Here is an 18,494-nt window from a genome sequence, read left to right as displayed (position 1 = left end):
TTAAATTTATGTATCATATTAAAGCAGACATCAGTAAAAGTCAGATGCAATGCATTTTATTTACTTGTTTCGTGTCTAACGCTTAGCACATTGTACTCGTTTTACACTATAGCCGGATGAAAAATGTCCTCGTTTTGAAAACGGAATTATCTCTGAACTAGGAAATGTTGAGTTTGTGTTTGTAAGAGCGAGCACCTTGTAGGCTTTAGATAAGTAACTCCAGGGTTGAAACAACACTCCACAAGCCTTGAGCATGCACAGTTCTTGAAGAAAGATGACCAGAGCATTCCGACATTCCTTTAGGTCGGCGTCAGGTCGCCCGCTGAGAACCAGTGTCTACGGAGGTCTGGTAACAAGATGCCGGACCGATTCTCATTTGCACTGATGTACGGTGATCTACGTAAAGGTTGGCAGATTGAGAAATGCGCAAGGATTCTTCAACTGATTCTGAGCCGGTGTAGGTTTCTGAGTAGAATGCTAACACCCAATAGTGTTGCAAATACTAAAGGAAAGGACCCACTGTCACCGACGCTTTTAGAAAGCAGTAAAAACATGTGCGACGTTTTTGAAGGAAAAGACCATCAAGCCAAAATATTTCCACGAACGAACAGTACTGACGGAGAAACGATACATTTTCGACCTTTACTCGGCGTTTCTCGGTAGATTTTCGGACAGTCGTCGCTTCGTTGAAAATTATTTCAAGAACTCCGTCTGAAAACCTGGGTCGTGGTTGAATACGTTGATAATGAATTAATCACGTGAGATTAAACACATTACTATGAAGGAACTATGATGTATGGTTGAAATGGAACAAAGGCACCTTTCTCGTGACAGACAATGATCCACTTGGGTCGTACAAAGGCCAAGGACGGGTTTTCGTCGAGAGCCTGGGAACGAAGATCAGGCCATTTTCGATATTTTAAAATTCTAACATGGCTCCGAGGCTTGGGGGAATAAAACAAAAGAAATTAATTATTCATCACTCAACATCGATGTGATTTCTTTTGTTTTATTCCCCCAAGCCTCGGAGCCAAGATAGAATTTTAATATATCGAAAATGGTCTATTGAGTGAAGTGCTTGCTGATATGTTTAACGGTGTGAAAAAGATTTAGAACTGTTTTGTATACGAAGGCACTTGCTACAACAAAAGGAAACGTTTACAATTATCGGTGGTTTGTTATTTGTTTTGACGTTTTATTTATGCCACAATGAAAACCCCCGTTTAAGAGCCAACATTTTTTGAAGTCTGGCAAAATAGGTTCTTGTATTTTGGGGTAGTTAATGGCAACTTAGACTAAGTAGGTTCTTAATTAGGTTCTTAATTTCTATGAAGGAGGTAAAGTTGTTGATTACCAGAAAAATAAATAAACTTGTATTCCCAACTGTAAAATGTACTTTCTTGTAATATAAATTTGCAATCTCAAAGTTACACTCCTCGGTTAAAAAGGCTTGCATTATTTAGCTGTAACCCACATATAAGAACCTGGTTCATCTTGATTGGCTAAACAGGTTCTTATACTTTTAATTAAATCACCAGGTTTTTACACGCAGGTTTTTACTGTTTCTGAGTAGCCTTGTAACGACTTTCAAAATTACACAGTAAGAAAGCTTCTCTGCGAAGGTTCCATTTGAAAGAGACTAGTTAAACCTTGTCAATTTTACTGTATTAAAAGCTAAAAGCAATCACGGTTGATCAATAATCATACGCACCTCATCAAAATTTTTGTCCCAGTTTTCGTTGGTTATGACAAAGTCCACAGTGTCGCTCATGTAATCCTCAACAGTTCTAACAGAGGAAAATAAGACGACTAATGTATCTCAACGCAGTGACCGAAAACGAGACAAAGAGAAGACAAAGAAGGAAAATTCGTTTACAATAAAATAAATAACAAATTATACCCTTGTTAAAAGCACTTTCAAATCAAGTCACTTTGTTAGAAATCTTGTAATTTTGTCATTTCACTCGTCTTTTCTCACAATGCATTAAATTTTTTAATACTTTTTCCCTTCAACGATTTTGGACTAGAATGTTGCCCCCTATAACAGTTAAACAAGGCATTTACCCATTATAGGCCGTGATGTATCTTATCAGGAGTCTCCTGGTCTTGCTTTCAATTTCACCATACAACATGAAATGCTTGTGAGAGAAGAAGTCTGGTAACGAGGGAAGGTCTTCTGAGCCCGAGGTAACGTCGTCAGCGGATTCTACTTTACCTGGGAAACGCCAAACAGGAAGAAATAACCCAACAATGATACACTATTTCTAAACGAAGATTAACTGGAACTGAAGAATTCCGACAACACGCTCAAGACAACATACGAGTTCCCACTAATCAGTTTTTAATACTTTGGGAAAGACCAGAGCGCTGAGTTTTTGTTCAAATTTCATAAAGTTTGTCCGCAGACTTTCCCAGGTTAAAAAATCCTTTAATTCACTACAGTTTGTGAACTAACTGACAGACCATAGCGCTCCTAAACTTGCATTTCTTCGTGAGAAATACCTTTGTTTGTGGTTTCTTCTTGTTCATCATCAGTTGAACCACCATAAATATCTTCTGCTTCTTTTTCTTCTTCTTCTTGAACTCTGCAAAGAACAGAATAAAACGTGACACTAGACGTCAGTTCCTCCAGTCCTGGACTACTTTGAGACATGGACATCCCTCCCTCTCCTCTTAAAACAGTGTTGGCAATGTTGCTTGGAACCAAATGTGAACCAGTGTACATTAAGTCACAAACAAATAACATTGAATAATTGGCGGGTAAGAAGAATGTGATTTTTTGAGGAGTCTTAGGGGCCTTAATTTTACAAAGTGCGGATTCTGGATTTGTCTCAACGCGGTTTTGGCCAAAATTGTAACTTGTTGCCAGCCGACACAACATAACAAGCAAGTTCTCCAAATCGGTTACATAGGTATGGCGGGACGCGGGATAAAAGTACTTCGACGAGAGCTGGATTTGCTCATTTTGGACGCCGGATAGTTTCAAAATTGACGGCGGGATGCGGGACGGGACGTTACGCGGAGAACTGCAGCGACTGTAACCAGGCGGGCTCGGGAGAAACATTCTCTTTGTGGCGGGATGGGGGGGATTGAGCTTAAACAGTGGCGGGATGCGGGATTGAACAAGTCTCTACTGGACCCCTACCATCTTGCCGAACATTTCACGGGATCATGATGCAACGAATGGACATTATCAACAACAACCCCGCTAAAACCTGCCAGTGTTTTTAAAGAAGAATGAGGAGGTTTTGGATTACAGGAACCGAAAGCAGACCATTGTTCTCGTATAAGGGACGCACCATTAATTGTTTTACGTAGGGAGGTGGGGGGGGGGGGGGGGTTGAGCAATTTCCAAACATAAAATTTATACACAGCAACAACTGCGGCAAAAAAAATCTTGCAAGGAGAACCATGGGGAAGAAAAATCGAGCAAGTACTCTCTACTGACCAGGTCCTGTGCTAGACTTGAAAAAATTTTTGCACAAGCTATTGCCCACCAAAAAAACCCATGCACAACCTAAAGGTGAGAAAAAAGTCTTTATACCCCGGAAAATTCCCCGACCCCCACCCCAATCCCCCCCCCCCCTAAAAAAATGCTCCGTCCCTAATCTTCAGACTAGTGTATTTGACCTTTTCAGTTCGTCCTCAGTGTCACGGTCACTGGATGATGTCTCTTTTGGAGTCAATGGAGATGACACTTTTTCAGTCTTGTCATTTTGATTTGGTTCTCCAGACTCGTCATCAGTTGAACCGCCATATGTGTCATCTTCATCGTCTGTTTTCTTGGGCCCATCTGACACGAAAAACAAGACAAATAGAATTAGTACTGAACCAGGAAGGAGCTTCAGACAAATTAACTTGCGCCCTTATCAAGCTCGTTACCACTCCTCATTTGCCGGAGAAACATCGTTGAAGTACTGGGAAGTAATTAGGAAGGTCACGTGGGATTGTGGGAAGACACTATTGGCCTTCCATTGATACAATTCGACCAATAATTTTTGAGATTACAAGGCACGACCGTGAAGACAATGATGGTCGTAATGTTCCTGATATGTTGTGGCAAAATGCCAAAATCAGGCAAATTTGCTGTTTGCAACAAATACACCAATCAACAAAATGTTACCAGAAGGGTACACATGAAATTTGGGATTCACCCGGGTCTACATAAAATGAAGGCTGATTTTTGATTTCGCCAGTGGGTTTATAGGCTCGATTTTGTCTCTCTCGAGCAAGCAAGAATTCTTTATTATTAAATAGTAAATGCCAAAAGAAACATGTCTAGAGTCATACGTCTGGACTTACAATTTCATATAACTAACTGCTATAAAAAACTATTTGCAAATGTATGAATAACAGTTAGCCTGGTGTACGTTCCTTCCCCCCCCCCCCCCCCCCCCACTCCTCTCCTTTTCCGTACGCGGCTGCTAATCGAGCAAAGTGGGTAGCCTAGTAGCCCTGTACCACAACCTTGAACGGAGCTGAAGCGCTGAATATTAAATGTTGATGATAACCTCCGATTTAAGCTTCTGAGAGTTTGGTTGTTCATCAAGATAATTGCTATATCGTAATTGATGGATATCTTTAGTATTCTCGGCAACTGGTTACGCAACATAATATGCAATGTAAGGAGAAGCTCATTGTCGATCAGTCTGTACGTATTTTACCTTTCTTTTCAGTGGAAACTTCATCCTTGCTCTCCATGTGAGGTTTCGAGCTTCCTGAGGGTGTGTCGTCCTTTATGCAAACAAGATCATGAACATTGTCAGCAATAAATAAGACATATCAATTTATCAGTTTGACTTCGCATAAATTGAACATCGACTAAGTTTCCCGTTAGGAAATTTTAAAGTGGCAAGGAATGTACTGAAGAAGGTTAATCTCCATTTCAGGTTAAAGGTGCTACGTCACGGAATGCGCATCTTGAAAAAATTAGCCTAAATTTTTCAAGTTTTTCGTTTGTAATCCGTGTTAATCTTCTCCATCCTCAACCATCCTTGTTTCTTTATGGTTTATTTTTATCTCTTTGGTGGTTTTCTATTTAAGTAAACTATTATTTTCAGGTTTCCTTCAATTTAAAGGTTATTTTGTACATGGCCAAAATAACGTGACTGAGCTCCTTTAATCAAAGTCTTGTGTAAGTGTTTCTTCAGGCTTTTGTGCCACTTCTCTTACAGCATAATGGTATCTGTATCTGTAAATTTTCTGGGAAAATCTGACAACAAGTGTTGAATCAACCTGCGATAGAGTAACATCCCGGAACGAGCATTAGGGCGAGGATAGTTCTGAAAAGAACTTTAGTTGGCGACTGATGTTTTGATAACCTGATCGGAAAAGTCATCTTCAGAGACAAGTAAAAAGTGTTAATCAGTCGATGGTGTTATAAGTCTGGTCTGTTAAAACATATTGGTCAGTTTAGCTGTGATGGTATTGGATGTACAACTTGTGTAATGTTTATCAGCAGTGATTCAAACCTGGCATTTTTATTATTCCTAACAACTGTTCAGATATTTTATTGGGAACTAATTGTGCAACAAAAGAATTCAGAGCACTTTTAGAACGCAGCAGCGCTAACGTTTTACGAAGAATGGCAAACACACTGCGACAGCGACGTGCTCGGTCAGTTGTCAAAAGAACTGAATGCAACCTAATAATTTAACACCGTAGCTAATGCTCAGCTAATCCTGGGTTAGCTTAATCGGGCTTTGACTGACAACCCGGCCCAGATGATTGATGCTATTGCTCACGTGAACAACAAATCACGTGACTCATTTATCTAACCTTTAACTCAGTGTCACTCGCCCCAGCTTTCTTGTGATTATTACTGTCTGTGTCCTTTTTCTTTTTTGCCGGCGGCGGTTTAGGTTTGGCTTTTTCCTCTTCGCTACTTTCTTCAGATGAACTGCTATCACCCGGCAAATGGTAGCTTGACAATGAGAGATAAGTCAAAGTTATGGAAAAATTATTCGGTTAAAAAGGCAAGTCAAAAAAACTATTCCAGAAGCTGTGAGTTCGTACTAAAATCTTGGCGATGTAAAAATTATTTTGAAAAATTTCTGTAGTAGAAAGAGGATTCTTTTGGTGCTGTTGTTCTGTTACAGCGACGGAACATATCTTTATTTCTACGCCGTAAGCAAATTTTAGAAGAACGAAAAAAGACAAAATTTCCCTGAAGGAATCCCCTCCATTCTCCACTAAGATCAAAAGAAAACATAGATAACTTACTTTCGAGTTGGCAAGCGCTTGTTCTTCTTGAAACAGTCAGTTATCCATTTCTTGGTCACAATCTTTCCTTTTCCTGAAAAAAAAAAAACGAGCGAAACAACTGTTCAACAAAGGGTTTCAATAAATACAACGATAACCTTAGCATACCGTAAAATTCCGGTCATAAGCCCTGGGCATATACAACTTTATACGGGGTTTGGGTAGGCTTATAAACGAGGGAGCGGGGCTTATACCCTCGGGATATTCCAACCGTTTTGGGTGGGCTTATAAACTGGCGGGGGGGGGGGGGCATATATCCGTGGGAGCTTGATATAAGCGGTATTAAAAAAAGCGTTTCGAAATAAGCCGATGAAACCAACAACCAGCAGTGCACAAAGATGTTTTATGTTCTTTAGAACAAGAAACACAAGGAACATTTAAGGAAAAAAGCCCGGAAAAAAGTACGCAAAGCACAGAGGGCGTTGTATGAAGCTTATTCATAACAGGCCAATACCGGCCGGTAAGGTACACAATGTGAAGGAGGCCTTATATCCGGGGTACCTACACCGGAATAGTTGACTGAGCATGCGTTTTATGTCGTCAGAGGTGTTACCATGAAATAGGCCTTTTCGGTGTTACCTTGGACCTGTTTCAGAATGAGTCCTCGTTCAAAACCTTTCTTATGAAAATGACTTTGATTTGCATGAAAAAGAACCTGTAGGCAGAACTCATTTTCATATCAATGGTTCGCACGAAGACTCGTTTTAAGAGGCGACTCGGAAATGACCTATTTGATGTCAAATGATAAAAAAAATCTGTATTATTAAGATTTGCCCAAGGTAACAACTTCCACATCATTACCTTTAACTTGATTGAACTTGGGCGTGTTGGCGAAGGCACAACTGTGATTGAAATAAGACCAGAAGCTCAAATTAATGTTGTCCTTCAAATCAGGTTATTATAATTGCTCATATTCCATGATGTCTAAGCCAGTGAAAACTCTTGAATTGCATTATCCAATGATCCATTTTTTGATACATCTATTTATCCAATGCTTTCAACCCTTCGAACAACTGGGCCTACAATGAACGACAGAAGTGTTGAGACACTTCGCAGTGAAACTCGATTTTCGAGCATCTTAAAGCCATTTCCCTCCGTTCCTCACCAAACAATGTTGATTTTTCTATTTCTAAGACTGCACAGACCACAGCACCTAGAGTACACAACATCGAATTGGGGACCAAGAGTGTCAAATGCGAATGAAATAGAATAACAGGTTAAATATTGAGTGTCGCAACTACTTTTGTCGCCCATCGTAGGTTCCGTATAATAATCTAGAAAGCTATTTTGCGAAGTTGGATGAATCAGTAACAAAAATAGGGACAACGTTTCACCTTTTAATCACCCATCAAACTTTTGACAGACTACATAACGGAAGAGTTCATTCAAGAAGACTTTGAATTAGAACATAACGCACTTACACGAGCATGCTTAAAACAAGTGTTCTGTATCATAAATGTCCGACTCACATTAGATGGGTACATCCTTTACCCCAGTCTTGCCTAAACTGCGCACCCATCTGCAAGGCTTTGTCACGGAGATTGCCTCGCTCGGGGTTCACAAACCCACTCATTACAAACACAACACCTTTCTGAAACAAACAAATACAAAAAGCGACAAGTGTCACAACATGGCTGTTCCTGAGGCAATAACAACAAACGCAACTGTACGGATTACCCGGTACGTTTAAAAATGTCTATGTCCAGGGGAAAGCAAAAGGGTTTAACCCCTAAAAGGAACCATAATCTCGTTTTGTGGGCGTGACTCGAACGACTGAGTTTTTCTCCTGAGAGGGGACAATTCGGAAACAACACCAGTGGATATTTTCACAACTTAGGACGTTTTTGTGGATATCTTTTTCTTTGGTAGGTAACTCCTTTTATTTTTGCTGAACACGTATAAAAGTACGGCAAGAACTCTTAACTAACGGTGGCCATTCTAGGGTCAGACACAGGTACCGTACCAAAAATTTTAACCCTTAAAGGTTCGGCGATTTACCCTTGTCGCGTTTATGCGGGGGCCTCCCCCCTTCTCCCTTCCTCTCAGAAGTCTACCTGTCTTTTCAAATACGAGGTACACGTAACACAGGACTAAAAAAAAGAGTCGTACGGATGCATCTCAGCTACACCTCTAAACCTGTCGCCAAGAATTTTCACCTTTCTGCCATTCTACACTTCTTTTCTCTTCACAACTCGCGAAATTCGCAAAACCTCACTGAGAACGGAATTTCTTTAAAATCGGCACCTTAGTCATGGTTTCCCATAGGATCGTTAACGAGGTCTCATTTACATTAGACTACGCCTAATCCATCTTTCGATATTTCCCGCGGACATTTCTTTCTCGTTTTTTTTTTTTTTACGCGTCACGCACGACGGACTAAGTGAAAGAGGGACTACTCGTAGTCTACGTTTACGTGAATTTATGACTGAAGTTTTAGTTGCCTTATTGCTTAACAGCGTAACTCCAGACAACATACAGACTCACGCATCTAAAGCACACATGCAGTTACACACGAACGACGAATACTCTTCTACCTGATTTGCTTAGTCCTCGTCCACAATACGCCGCAGAAATTTGAAAACGCAGCTTTATTTCTACGGTTAGGCCTACCGTCCTCTCTAATCCGTCAAGAAAATGGAGCTTTTCAAAAACGTTCTTCAAACCGGAGAAATTGAAACAGGCTCGCTTTTCGTTTTGGTGTGGACGGAAAACATTTTGAAAACGGAGCTTTTCGAAAACGATACAGTGACGATAATCACGTGATTTCTCTATCCGTGTTTTCCTCAAACACAAATCCAAAATGACCGGTGATTGTTGCGTTTTCAAATTCCTCCGGCTTACTGTGAACGGCGAAAATATTTGATGCGTTTTCAGAGTGAAAACGCCGTTTTCAACTCCCTCCGGCGTAGTGTAGATGGGGCCTTAAACGAAGAGCTAACCCTCGAAATGTTTGCTCCTCAAACACGCTACGGTTGTTGATTCACCTTTAGCAACTTCGAATTGAGACACAGATGTTTCACTCGCCCGCCAAAATAACACAGTTGCTTCAAAACGACTCGCTTTTGTGGTTGATAGGCTGTCTGAAGTTCCTGCTGCGCGAACACGCTGCCCAAGTGGACAGATAGGATCGAAATGCACCAATCACAGCCGACCTTTGTGATATAAATGATACCGTGCAATCAGTCGACCTTATCGCCTGAAGAAGACTAGCAGTAAGCTGTCGAAACATCGCGATATACATCTTAAGTGACTACATCGTGTGACAAACGATAATACACTTTATTATCAGATAATTTATGTTCGGAGGACAGACGCTAGCTAGACTCACCATAACTTCATCGAATGAGACTGAACTGTTACCAAGGTTAGGAGATTCTGAAGGAAGAAAACAAGACGATTAATCTGACATAAGACGAATAAGTAATCAGGTCAATAACAACTGCTTTATATCTTCATAGTTTGGCTTATCACAGGAAGAAATACTTCACCAGAGAACATCGCATTTTTTACTTAACGCTTCGTCGCAAAACCCGCTTACGCAGCCGGTTAGACAAAGAAAAAAAACAGTTTTATTTTTAAACTATCCATAGCTGTTTAGACTAATGCAGGCAATGTGTTATTGAGAAGAGGCGTTGGCCAAACATTTAACTCATTTCACGCCTTATCAAGAACTCCACCTTTGAGCTGTGTTGTTTTACATGGTACTATCTGTACCACAGAGCCCTTTTCCCAACAGGAGGATACTGATTGCTGGCAAACTGTATGAGCAACGTAGCAAAATGCTGAGGAATACCTTGTCGTGAACTAGTATCCCATTAGACCAGCTGTACCAATAGTAGCAGGAGCATTCGCCCCCAATTAAGTTAGCACCATCCGAGTTCGCACCTCACTTTTTTGAAAGGTCGACCGACTTCGCTGCATACTCTTGATGTCAGCCTGGAGTATCCTAGAAAATTGAAGTTTCCCCGACTACCTTTGGTTTTACTCTTGAGAGTGAAAACAGTGTTTACATCTCTCAGTTACTACGCTCGCTCTGATCGGTCAATTTAGCGGTCCGTATTCTACTGTACGGCCCGCTCAAATTTAAAGCTGTTTTTATTGCCCAAATGTTTCGTGATTTACCGCCAAGTGTTCTTAACTTTTATAACAAGTTAAAGTTTAAAACTTTCTTTCACTTTAAATTTTGTATTATAACGTGCTAACGACTTAACAACGATTTCAAATTGACTCGTTTTGCTTTCGCAGTGCGTAAGAATTTGAAGTCCGCGTGAATAGAAATCATTACGGGCGCTTGTGCCATAAACTGAAGGGGAAAAAAATCGGTCCGTAACTTACAGTAAAGACCTCGAACTTGGTTAGCAGGAGGCATGTACGAGACTGAATGCTGGAGGTAAACTCAATCTCGGTGCAAACTTGAAAATGCGGGCGCGAACTCGACTGAGTGCAAAACCTCCACAATTCGTCTAGTCACTTCATGAAACCAAAACTGATTATTAGACTATCAGAACAAAAACAAGCGCGAGTCTCATTATTAGAATTTTATGGTAAAACGTATTGATCTTAATAAAACATATATATTGCAGACTCAAAACAGCCTTCTCAAACCCACAAAAGGGACCTGCTCTGTTATAAACTGAATGAGAATCAAATCCGCGTCCATCCTAGGAGAATTGACATTAAGTTAAGACGCTTGCCCTTAAATGATCAGATCTCTAATTTCATCTCTTGTCTTCTTGTATTGAAAAGTTAAGAGAAGAATGATTGGTCGCTACATGCTTGGCCCAGGCCCCTCGTTGGCCACGCACGAAATAGAACTGTTAAAAGGTGGACGGCGGACGGTGTGTGAACAAATTCTCGCGCGCGCCATTCTCCTTCCTCCAGTGAACAGTCAACTGAAGCAATGATAGACTTTCAATCTTTTAGAGGTTATGTTTTGAGGGGATGCAGCACTATCCTTTCCTTTGTTCTGCTTCATCCAAATTGAAATAAGTTTTTATCTCTAGGAAAGTCTTACCTCGTTTCTTTTTTGCTGGAGGTGGCGATTTGCTGTTTTTGTTTTCCTTTGGTGAATCTTCGTATTTCCGTTTTGCACTCTGAACAAAAAAAAAAGGGAAAACAATTCGTATGCCTTTCAACTACGAAATTCTGAAAAGATATTTTAGATCATAAGACTGTCACAAACACTGAATGACTATCTAACGTGACTGTGTTTATATGCTGAAGAGTTCCTTGCACACTGTAGTTCAATCTTTGCCGTTTTCTTCAGTGTAAAACCTGCGTGACGATATTAATAATTTTGCATAAAAATATAATTGCTTGGCAAACTGTACCTCACTAGTTCTCCTCTGAACAGGTTTTTCATCTGGTTTTGGAGAGGATCTTCCTCCAATTTTCTCTGCTCTGTGTTTAGCCACTGGGTGTCTGTCTTTATTCAACGAGTGTCCGTCCTTAGCTACTGGGTGTCGGACGTCTTGAACACTGCTGACAACACTTGGCTTCCTGTCATCTGATGAGGTGGTAGCTGTCGATGCTGCTCTAACTTCAGCTGCAGTAGACATGGGAGGCGGGGAAGCTTTCTTTTGTAGTTTCTTGAAAAATAGACTTCCAGATGAAACCTTTTTTTTCTCTTCACTGTCACTGTCATCTTTTAAAATAAAGCGACCAAGTCTCTTTGAAGCCTGAAATTATTATTTAGAAACAATATTTATAACATCAGCTATTTTTATTACACTTTGGCTTTACATATGTTGGAGATAAAGCGGCCTTGTTGATTATTAGTTGTGAAATAAGCTACCAAGCGAAATTAAAACCCTCCCATCACTATTTAGTTTTAAAAATCGTATCTGTAAATTTGATTTTAAGTGTAATGGTAGAAGATGACAATTGTTCCAACTGCATCTTTTGTAATGCTTAATTCTTTTTAATAATTTATCTCATTAGTTGATTGTTATTAGAAAACAGTTTGCTGGTTTTTTAACTATATTATATTGTTAATTACATTGTTAGGCTTTTTAATACTTCATTAGAAAATAGTTAGTAGGTTACTAATAATGGTAGTAAGACTGAGGAGTCCAATTCAGTCTGTAATCATACAAGTGATTAACAAAATCGGACGACAGCAAAGCGGGAGTTCGATTTGTTAATCACGAGTATGATTACAGACTGAATTGGACGACACGATGTCCTGTTACCAATTAATCAAAACTATGACAAAATTAGAGAAACGAAAAAACCATCGATTGATTGCTGAAAGATTAAACGTCGTTATGAATGCTGAAAAACACAGCAGTTTACTCAACAAAGTGCACCGCAACAGCACCCGCAAAATGACATGTACTGTCCAATTACAAGCATGACGCATACACTGTCCAATTAATGCTCAAATTGGGCTGCTGATAGCCAATCATGTTCGAGAATTTTGTTATAGTTTTGATTAATAATTATTATATTAAGTGTCCCCAATCAGTAGAGGGTTTTTTTTCTCCATCGGCTAGATGTTAAGACACATTAATAAAGCTTATGTATGTATGTATGCCCCGCCCAGACTGGTCTCCTTTAGAGGTTTAACTCACATTTTACGACGAGCATCCCCTACCTTTCATATGGGAGTCCCCCGAGAAAAATAAGTCCAGTAAAAAGAGATTTGACCCCCTGTGGAAACCAATTGCCTTCCTACTGAAAACCTTAATGAAAACCTAAAGGACTACTTTGTTATACTTACTGTGACTGGAGGACTTGCTACAGCTTTCTCTGCATTGTCACCATTGGTATCATCAGGAGGAGAATGGAGGTTGATAAATGACAAGCCATACTGTTCATTCTGTGAGACAAACAATGCACACTTTACTTTGATCAAGGTAAGGGTAAAGTTTGCATACAAGCCAAGTGGCCCATCAGGCCAGAGCTTATCCCAGTTTCTGTAGCATGAAGCGACTAGGAATATTTCTACCCCCCCCCCCCCCCCCTGGATGGGATGCTAGTCCATCACAGGGTTACCCACATCATTTAATTCACTTGTACCCATTTATACACCTGGGTCGAGAGAGGCACTGTGAGAGTAAAGTGTCTTGCCCAAGAACACAACACAATGTTCCATGCCAGGGCTCGAACCCAGACTGCTCAATCCAGAGTCGGCAAGTTCAAAATGCACAGGTATTTATTTCACCCTTTGCATTTCTTAGTTTGTTGGTGCTTGATGATCTGTGTAAGAGAACATTGTATTGGTGTATACCAATATTCAATAGGCTATTGGTTTCAAACAACTTTATTCCATTTGGTAGCAGAAGCATAGTGTATAATTGAAGCAAGAATCAGTCAATATAATATGTAGTATGTAGTTCAAAATCTGCAAAGTAATACAAAAATGTCCATTTATGATCTTCAGATAACAGAAAGAAATACAAAAGAATATTTACCCAATGGTCTTCAGATAATGTCTTATCACAGTTGTTTCTGTGTCAATTGGTCAGTGATACAGTAATTAGGCAATTATTGTTTGTCACATTACGCACGCGTAATTATGTGAAATTATAATCAATGACGATACAAACATACAGTGGAACCCTGCTGACTATGGACACCCACTAATTATGGGCACTTCTGTTTGTTGCAATGAAAACCTCAGCAAATGTTTTCTCTCACTAGAACCTGCTTAAATTATATGCACACTGCATAATAAATTACAGACAACAGACACTTCTCAAAACCAGGTGACATGCTCTCATACAAAGTTAACTTTGATTTATGGACACTGGACAAATACAGGCTGTAAATTTTCATCTTTCTTGATTATTTTGTGGTAGGTGTGGTGGCCTCAGGCTTCCTGCGCTCATCTCAGGATTGAGCGGTCCAGGTTCAAGCCATGACCAGGGACATTACATTGTGTTCTTGGACAAGACACTTTACTCTCACAGTGCCTCTCTCCACCCAGGTGAATAAATGGGCACCAAAGAACTTAATGCTGAGGATAACCCTGTGATGGACTAGCATCCCATCCAGGGGGAGTAGAAATACTCCTAGTCACTTCATGCTACTGAAACCAGGATAAGCTCTGGCTTGATGGACCACTTGGCTCGTATACAGACTTATTATTAATTATTATGATTATTTTGTGATTTATTGTTAGTACCCTGTTGGAAAACAAAATCTTTCTTCAAGTAAATGTGAATTTGTTTCAGTCAAGGAATATAATAAATGATGAGTATTTTTCTGTTTTTTACACTGGCATGAGAACATAAGCACAATGTTGCTTTAGTTCAATTATAACACTGTTCTGTTACTTTCAAATTGTATGCTGACATTTCCATTCATGATGCTTATCCTGAGTGTCTGCTAAATAAGGACACCCTGAAAATAATTTGCATGTCCCTTTGGTGCCCATATTAACCTGCTTACACTGTAGTTAAACTCCAAATTAGTTTTACCACATGAATGTGGAGGTGCAGTGGGCCCATGGTTAGTGACCTCACCTCCGAAACGAGTGGTCCAGTTTCAAACCCCGGCTGGGGACGTCATGTTGTGTTCTTGAGCAAGACACTTTACTCTCACAGTGACTCACTCCACTCAGGTGTATAAATGGGTAGTAGCTAATTTAGTGCTGGGGGAGATACCTTAACCCTACAATGGACTAGCATCCATCCAGGGGGAGTAGAAATACATCTAGCCGCTTCATGCTACTAAAACCACAGATAAACGTTGGTCTGATGATCCACTTGGCACACATGCAGACTTCACCTCACATAAATGATAATAATATTACACTTCGTACTATTTACTTAATTTTGATCAATGATGCACAAACTGAGCAATAAGTTATTTACCTTGTTAAATGGCTGTGTACAGACTAACTTGACTCGGTCCCACTTCTGTGCTGCTACAGGCTTGGAAAGTTTATCAGCACCTGCAAAAGGCAAAATATGATTTTTAATTGAGGGACTGTCCACAGTATCAAACCTGAGCATACACAATTTTAACTCACAAAAATAAAACAATGCTCTTGCTTACCAAACATCCTGACTCTATTGATATTGGTAAATGATTTACTTTCAGCTGGGCTCATGAAAGAAGATGCAACAAGAAGCACCTGAAAATAGGGACAAAAAATATTTAAAATACATACACAGTAGGGTGACTGATGGTGTAAATGTATCAATCCTAGACTGAGGGAAGACTACCTTGTCCCGGGTTTAATTTCTACCTGTGTAAAACCCAAAATGTAACGTATCAGTGTATCGCAAAATTGACCATTTTTTTTAAAAAATTGTTTTCAATTGACTTTTTCATATAGAGCTTACTGATATCTTGTATTTAAAAACAGTGCTGTGGAAAAACATTGATTCCAAGCAAAGCCATAAATGAAAAATGTTTCTTTCCATTAATTATCTCTAATTGATAGCTGTCAACAGGTTGTCACAAGAAGTAGACTCCCATTAAAAATTGGCATGATGGATGATTGTCACATTTTTTTTTTGCAATCAAAGAGCTGCTTCAAATGTGCTGTGCTTTTAGATTTAAGCTTATATACATGTAGTCCATGTCGTGGAAAAAGAAACACAAAAGTTCATATCCTTTGCAAGTGCGAAGAAAGCACTAAAAGCCAAAAAAGGTTTTTGAAATTATTCAACAAGAAATCGGCTGGTGCGTCAGTCACTAGCGACGAAGGTTCCTACTTCGAGCAGGAGTAGTTGCTTTGTCGTTATTTAAGCATCACTCAGCACTTTTGTCATTCGAAGCAGAAACGGCAACATCTCGATGGTATCTTGTGGGTTTCCTTTACAGTGTTACAAAATGCCTTTTTAGTTGTCTGCGGCATCTCTCAACAAGCTTTCATTGCTTAATTTTCTAATGGGTATGAATACCATACTTGATGATATTCCAACTTCTAATTTTTTCTGTGCTCAATTTTCTGCAAACAAAACCTGCACTTACAAATAGGAAAAAAGAGAGTTGGAAATCTGCAACGTGTCCACCATCTTGGAAATTTCAGATTAGCTCAATTTATTAACAAAGTTGAACTGGTACCGTTGATAGTTTTGGGCTTTGTTATTTCTTTTTCCCATTAATTTTATAGGTGGTCAGTAGGGGGATCAGTAAGGAGGCCAGTAAGGGGTCAGTGTTTTGTTGAAACCTGTATTAGAAACTAACATCATTTTGTTAATGCTGCCCTCCATAAGTTTCACGAGAGTCTGCTTTGTATTAGCAAACAAATAAAGAAACAAAAGAAACAAAGTAGCTAATTTGCATTGTTTATGCATCACGGAACTTAAAACTAGTGTCATCTGGTCATCCAGATTTTCCTGTCAAACCCTGTAAGTAACTTCCATTCTCACTGGTTCCCAGCCAAGTCATCTGCCAACTAAATTTATTAATAAGAAACATACAGTTATAAATGAAGACTTGCCCAGGGCAAGCAAAATTTGAGGGCTGTTTGTCAAAATGGCAATCTAATGTTTTCACACCCTGCCTCATATCAGATATAGAAAACAAAACTGTACTTAATCTCAAATCTTGACGACCAATAAATTGATTCCCACCTGAAATTGTTCATTAGAGCTCCATGAAGACCTGCCAACTAACACTTCTACAAGTGCAGAACCATTGTTGCCTGCAAAAATAATTGGCAAAATTCAGTTTGACCCTTTCATCAGAACCTTGGCTTCTGAACCAGCTATTATTAAAAGAGAAAATTACAATAATATTTTGCTTTGAGCAGTATTTTATATGTCATTCTTATTTACCAGTATTGTAATTTAATTTAGTTCAAACTAGGTTTTTGCATTGAGTAACAACTCTCCTCAATTATCTGGGAGACTCCAGGACACAGACTAAAGCTCCCAGTCTCCTGTATGAGTCACCACATCTCCCAGATACAAAGGAAAGGACTCAAAGTACATTTATCATACTTGTATTGGCCAATTTTTGGCAGTTTGGGCAGAAAATTTGGCACATTTGATACATCCTGTGATTAAATCAGCAGAGCTCTACTTTTAAGAGAGTTTTTTAAGGTCCAGGAAGTAAACTTGATGATTTCCAAGGTTTCAATTGTTTTAGATTTGAATCTTTGTTAAGCTGCACTCATTCTATTCTACTCTTCATAAGTCCTGCATATTCCAGCAGCCTACATGAGATGGTAACAAAACAGTTCTTCATTTTACCACTTTCTGACAGCATCCTCACACAAACTACATGTACGTTACTACATCCCAACTTGAAATTTTATTGTGCTACTTAATAATAGCAGTCATTTATAGTTAACAATATTACTCTACAAGGACGTGATGGATACAAGATGATAGATAGCTGGTGTTAGATAGATAGCCAACAAGGCATGACTAGCACCAAGTTGGCTATAAATCATCATCTCACATCCAGCAAGCGCAAGTGGAGCAATTGTTTTATTAAAAATGCCCCCCCCCCCCCCCCAAAAAAAAAAACAAACAAAAAAAAATATGTGTACTGTGTGCTTACCATAATTAATTGTAGAGCATGGTATACCATGATGGCTAACCGCTAGTAAGCCAATGAAACCTCTTGAATTGCATTATCTAGTGATACAGTTTTTAATAATGTCCATTTAAAAATATTTGTACCTACCTATATCAATGGAGTGTATCTGTGTTGCCTTCTCAAGCTGAATAATGAAAAGAAAACAGCTTTTAATCATGCATTAAGTTGCAAATATGTTAGCAAGACTTGATTGTTCAGGGATTTTCAAAAGGAAACTTCCCCAAACAAAAGGTATTTAAAGCAAAATGCCCCAAGATTTGCTTCGGTTGGAAAAGAGGGAGGCATTTATATCGTTTTTGGAATTAACTCTTCCATTAAATTCAACAGTTTTTCTCCATTAACACTCACCTCTAAAATGACCGAAGCCTGTTTCTCTCCTGCAGTCGCACATCTCCATTTTCTATATGTTTCTGATTTAAGCAGGTTCTGTGCTGGCTGAGCCTAAAGAGCAGTTTGAAATGAAAGCTCTTAAAAATTCGTCGTTTCCTGGAAAGTTTTGTAGAAAACGTAAACGAGCAATTTTACATCAGCTGTAGAAAATATCGATCTTACCACATCTTCGCTGCTAAAGGATAGCACATGCCTGGGTCGAATAAGAGGCATGACTTAGTGAAGCTTTTCAAACCTCAGAAATGGTAAGTTTGTGTTGTACTTCAAAGGCAATGAAACACAAACCTCGCCAGGCGTTCCCCGCCACAGATGTGATTAAGCCTGGACTCTAGTTTGTC

The 18,494-nt window shown here is 39.4% G+C and overlaps 1 protein-coding gene across 1 annotated transcript; it reads right to left on the bottom strand.

Annotated features, from left to right (window-relative positions):
• Positions 1 to 34: 34 nt before the first annotated feature.
• On the bottom strand, positions 35 to 18,463 carry LOC110067989 (DNA repair protein XRCC1-like). Its single transcript, XM_089293512.1, has 20 exons — positions 18,319 to 18,463; positions 18,115 to 18,207; positions 17,854 to 17,890; positions 16,794 to 16,864; positions 15,265 to 15,343; positions 15,081 to 15,160; positions 12,983 to 13,081; positions 11,592 to 11,939; positions 11,276 to 11,354; positions 9,590 to 9,636; positions 7,731 to 7,852; positions 7,063 to 7,103; positions 6,223 to 6,295; positions 5,779 to 5,923; positions 4,665 to 4,734; positions 3,631 to 3,793; positions 2,503 to 2,585; positions 2,065 to 2,215; positions 1,712 to 1,787; positions 35 to 887 (listed from the first exon to the last, which is right to left on the bottom strand). Exons 1-20 carry the CDS (start codon positions 18,367 to 18,369, stop codon positions 777 to 779), a joined length of 2,019 nt encoding a protein of 672 aa, XP_089149638.1. The 5' UTR covers positions 18,370 to 18,463; the 3' UTR covers positions 35 to 776.
• Positions 18,464 to 18,494: the final 31 nt, after the last annotated feature.

The sequence above is a fragment of the Orbicella faveolata genome, unplaced genomic scaffold (assembly GCF_042242905.1).
Source record: "Orbicella faveolata isolate gen_17 unplaced genomic scaffold, um_ofav_v1 contig_25, whole genome shotgun sequence".
Classification (NCBI taxonomy): domain Eukaryota; kingdom Metazoa; phylum Cnidaria; class Anthozoa; order Scleractinia; family Merulinidae; genus Orbicella; species Orbicella faveolata.
Note: the sequence above shows the minus strand (reverse complement) of the source record. Positions and strands in the feature narration are given on the sequence as shown.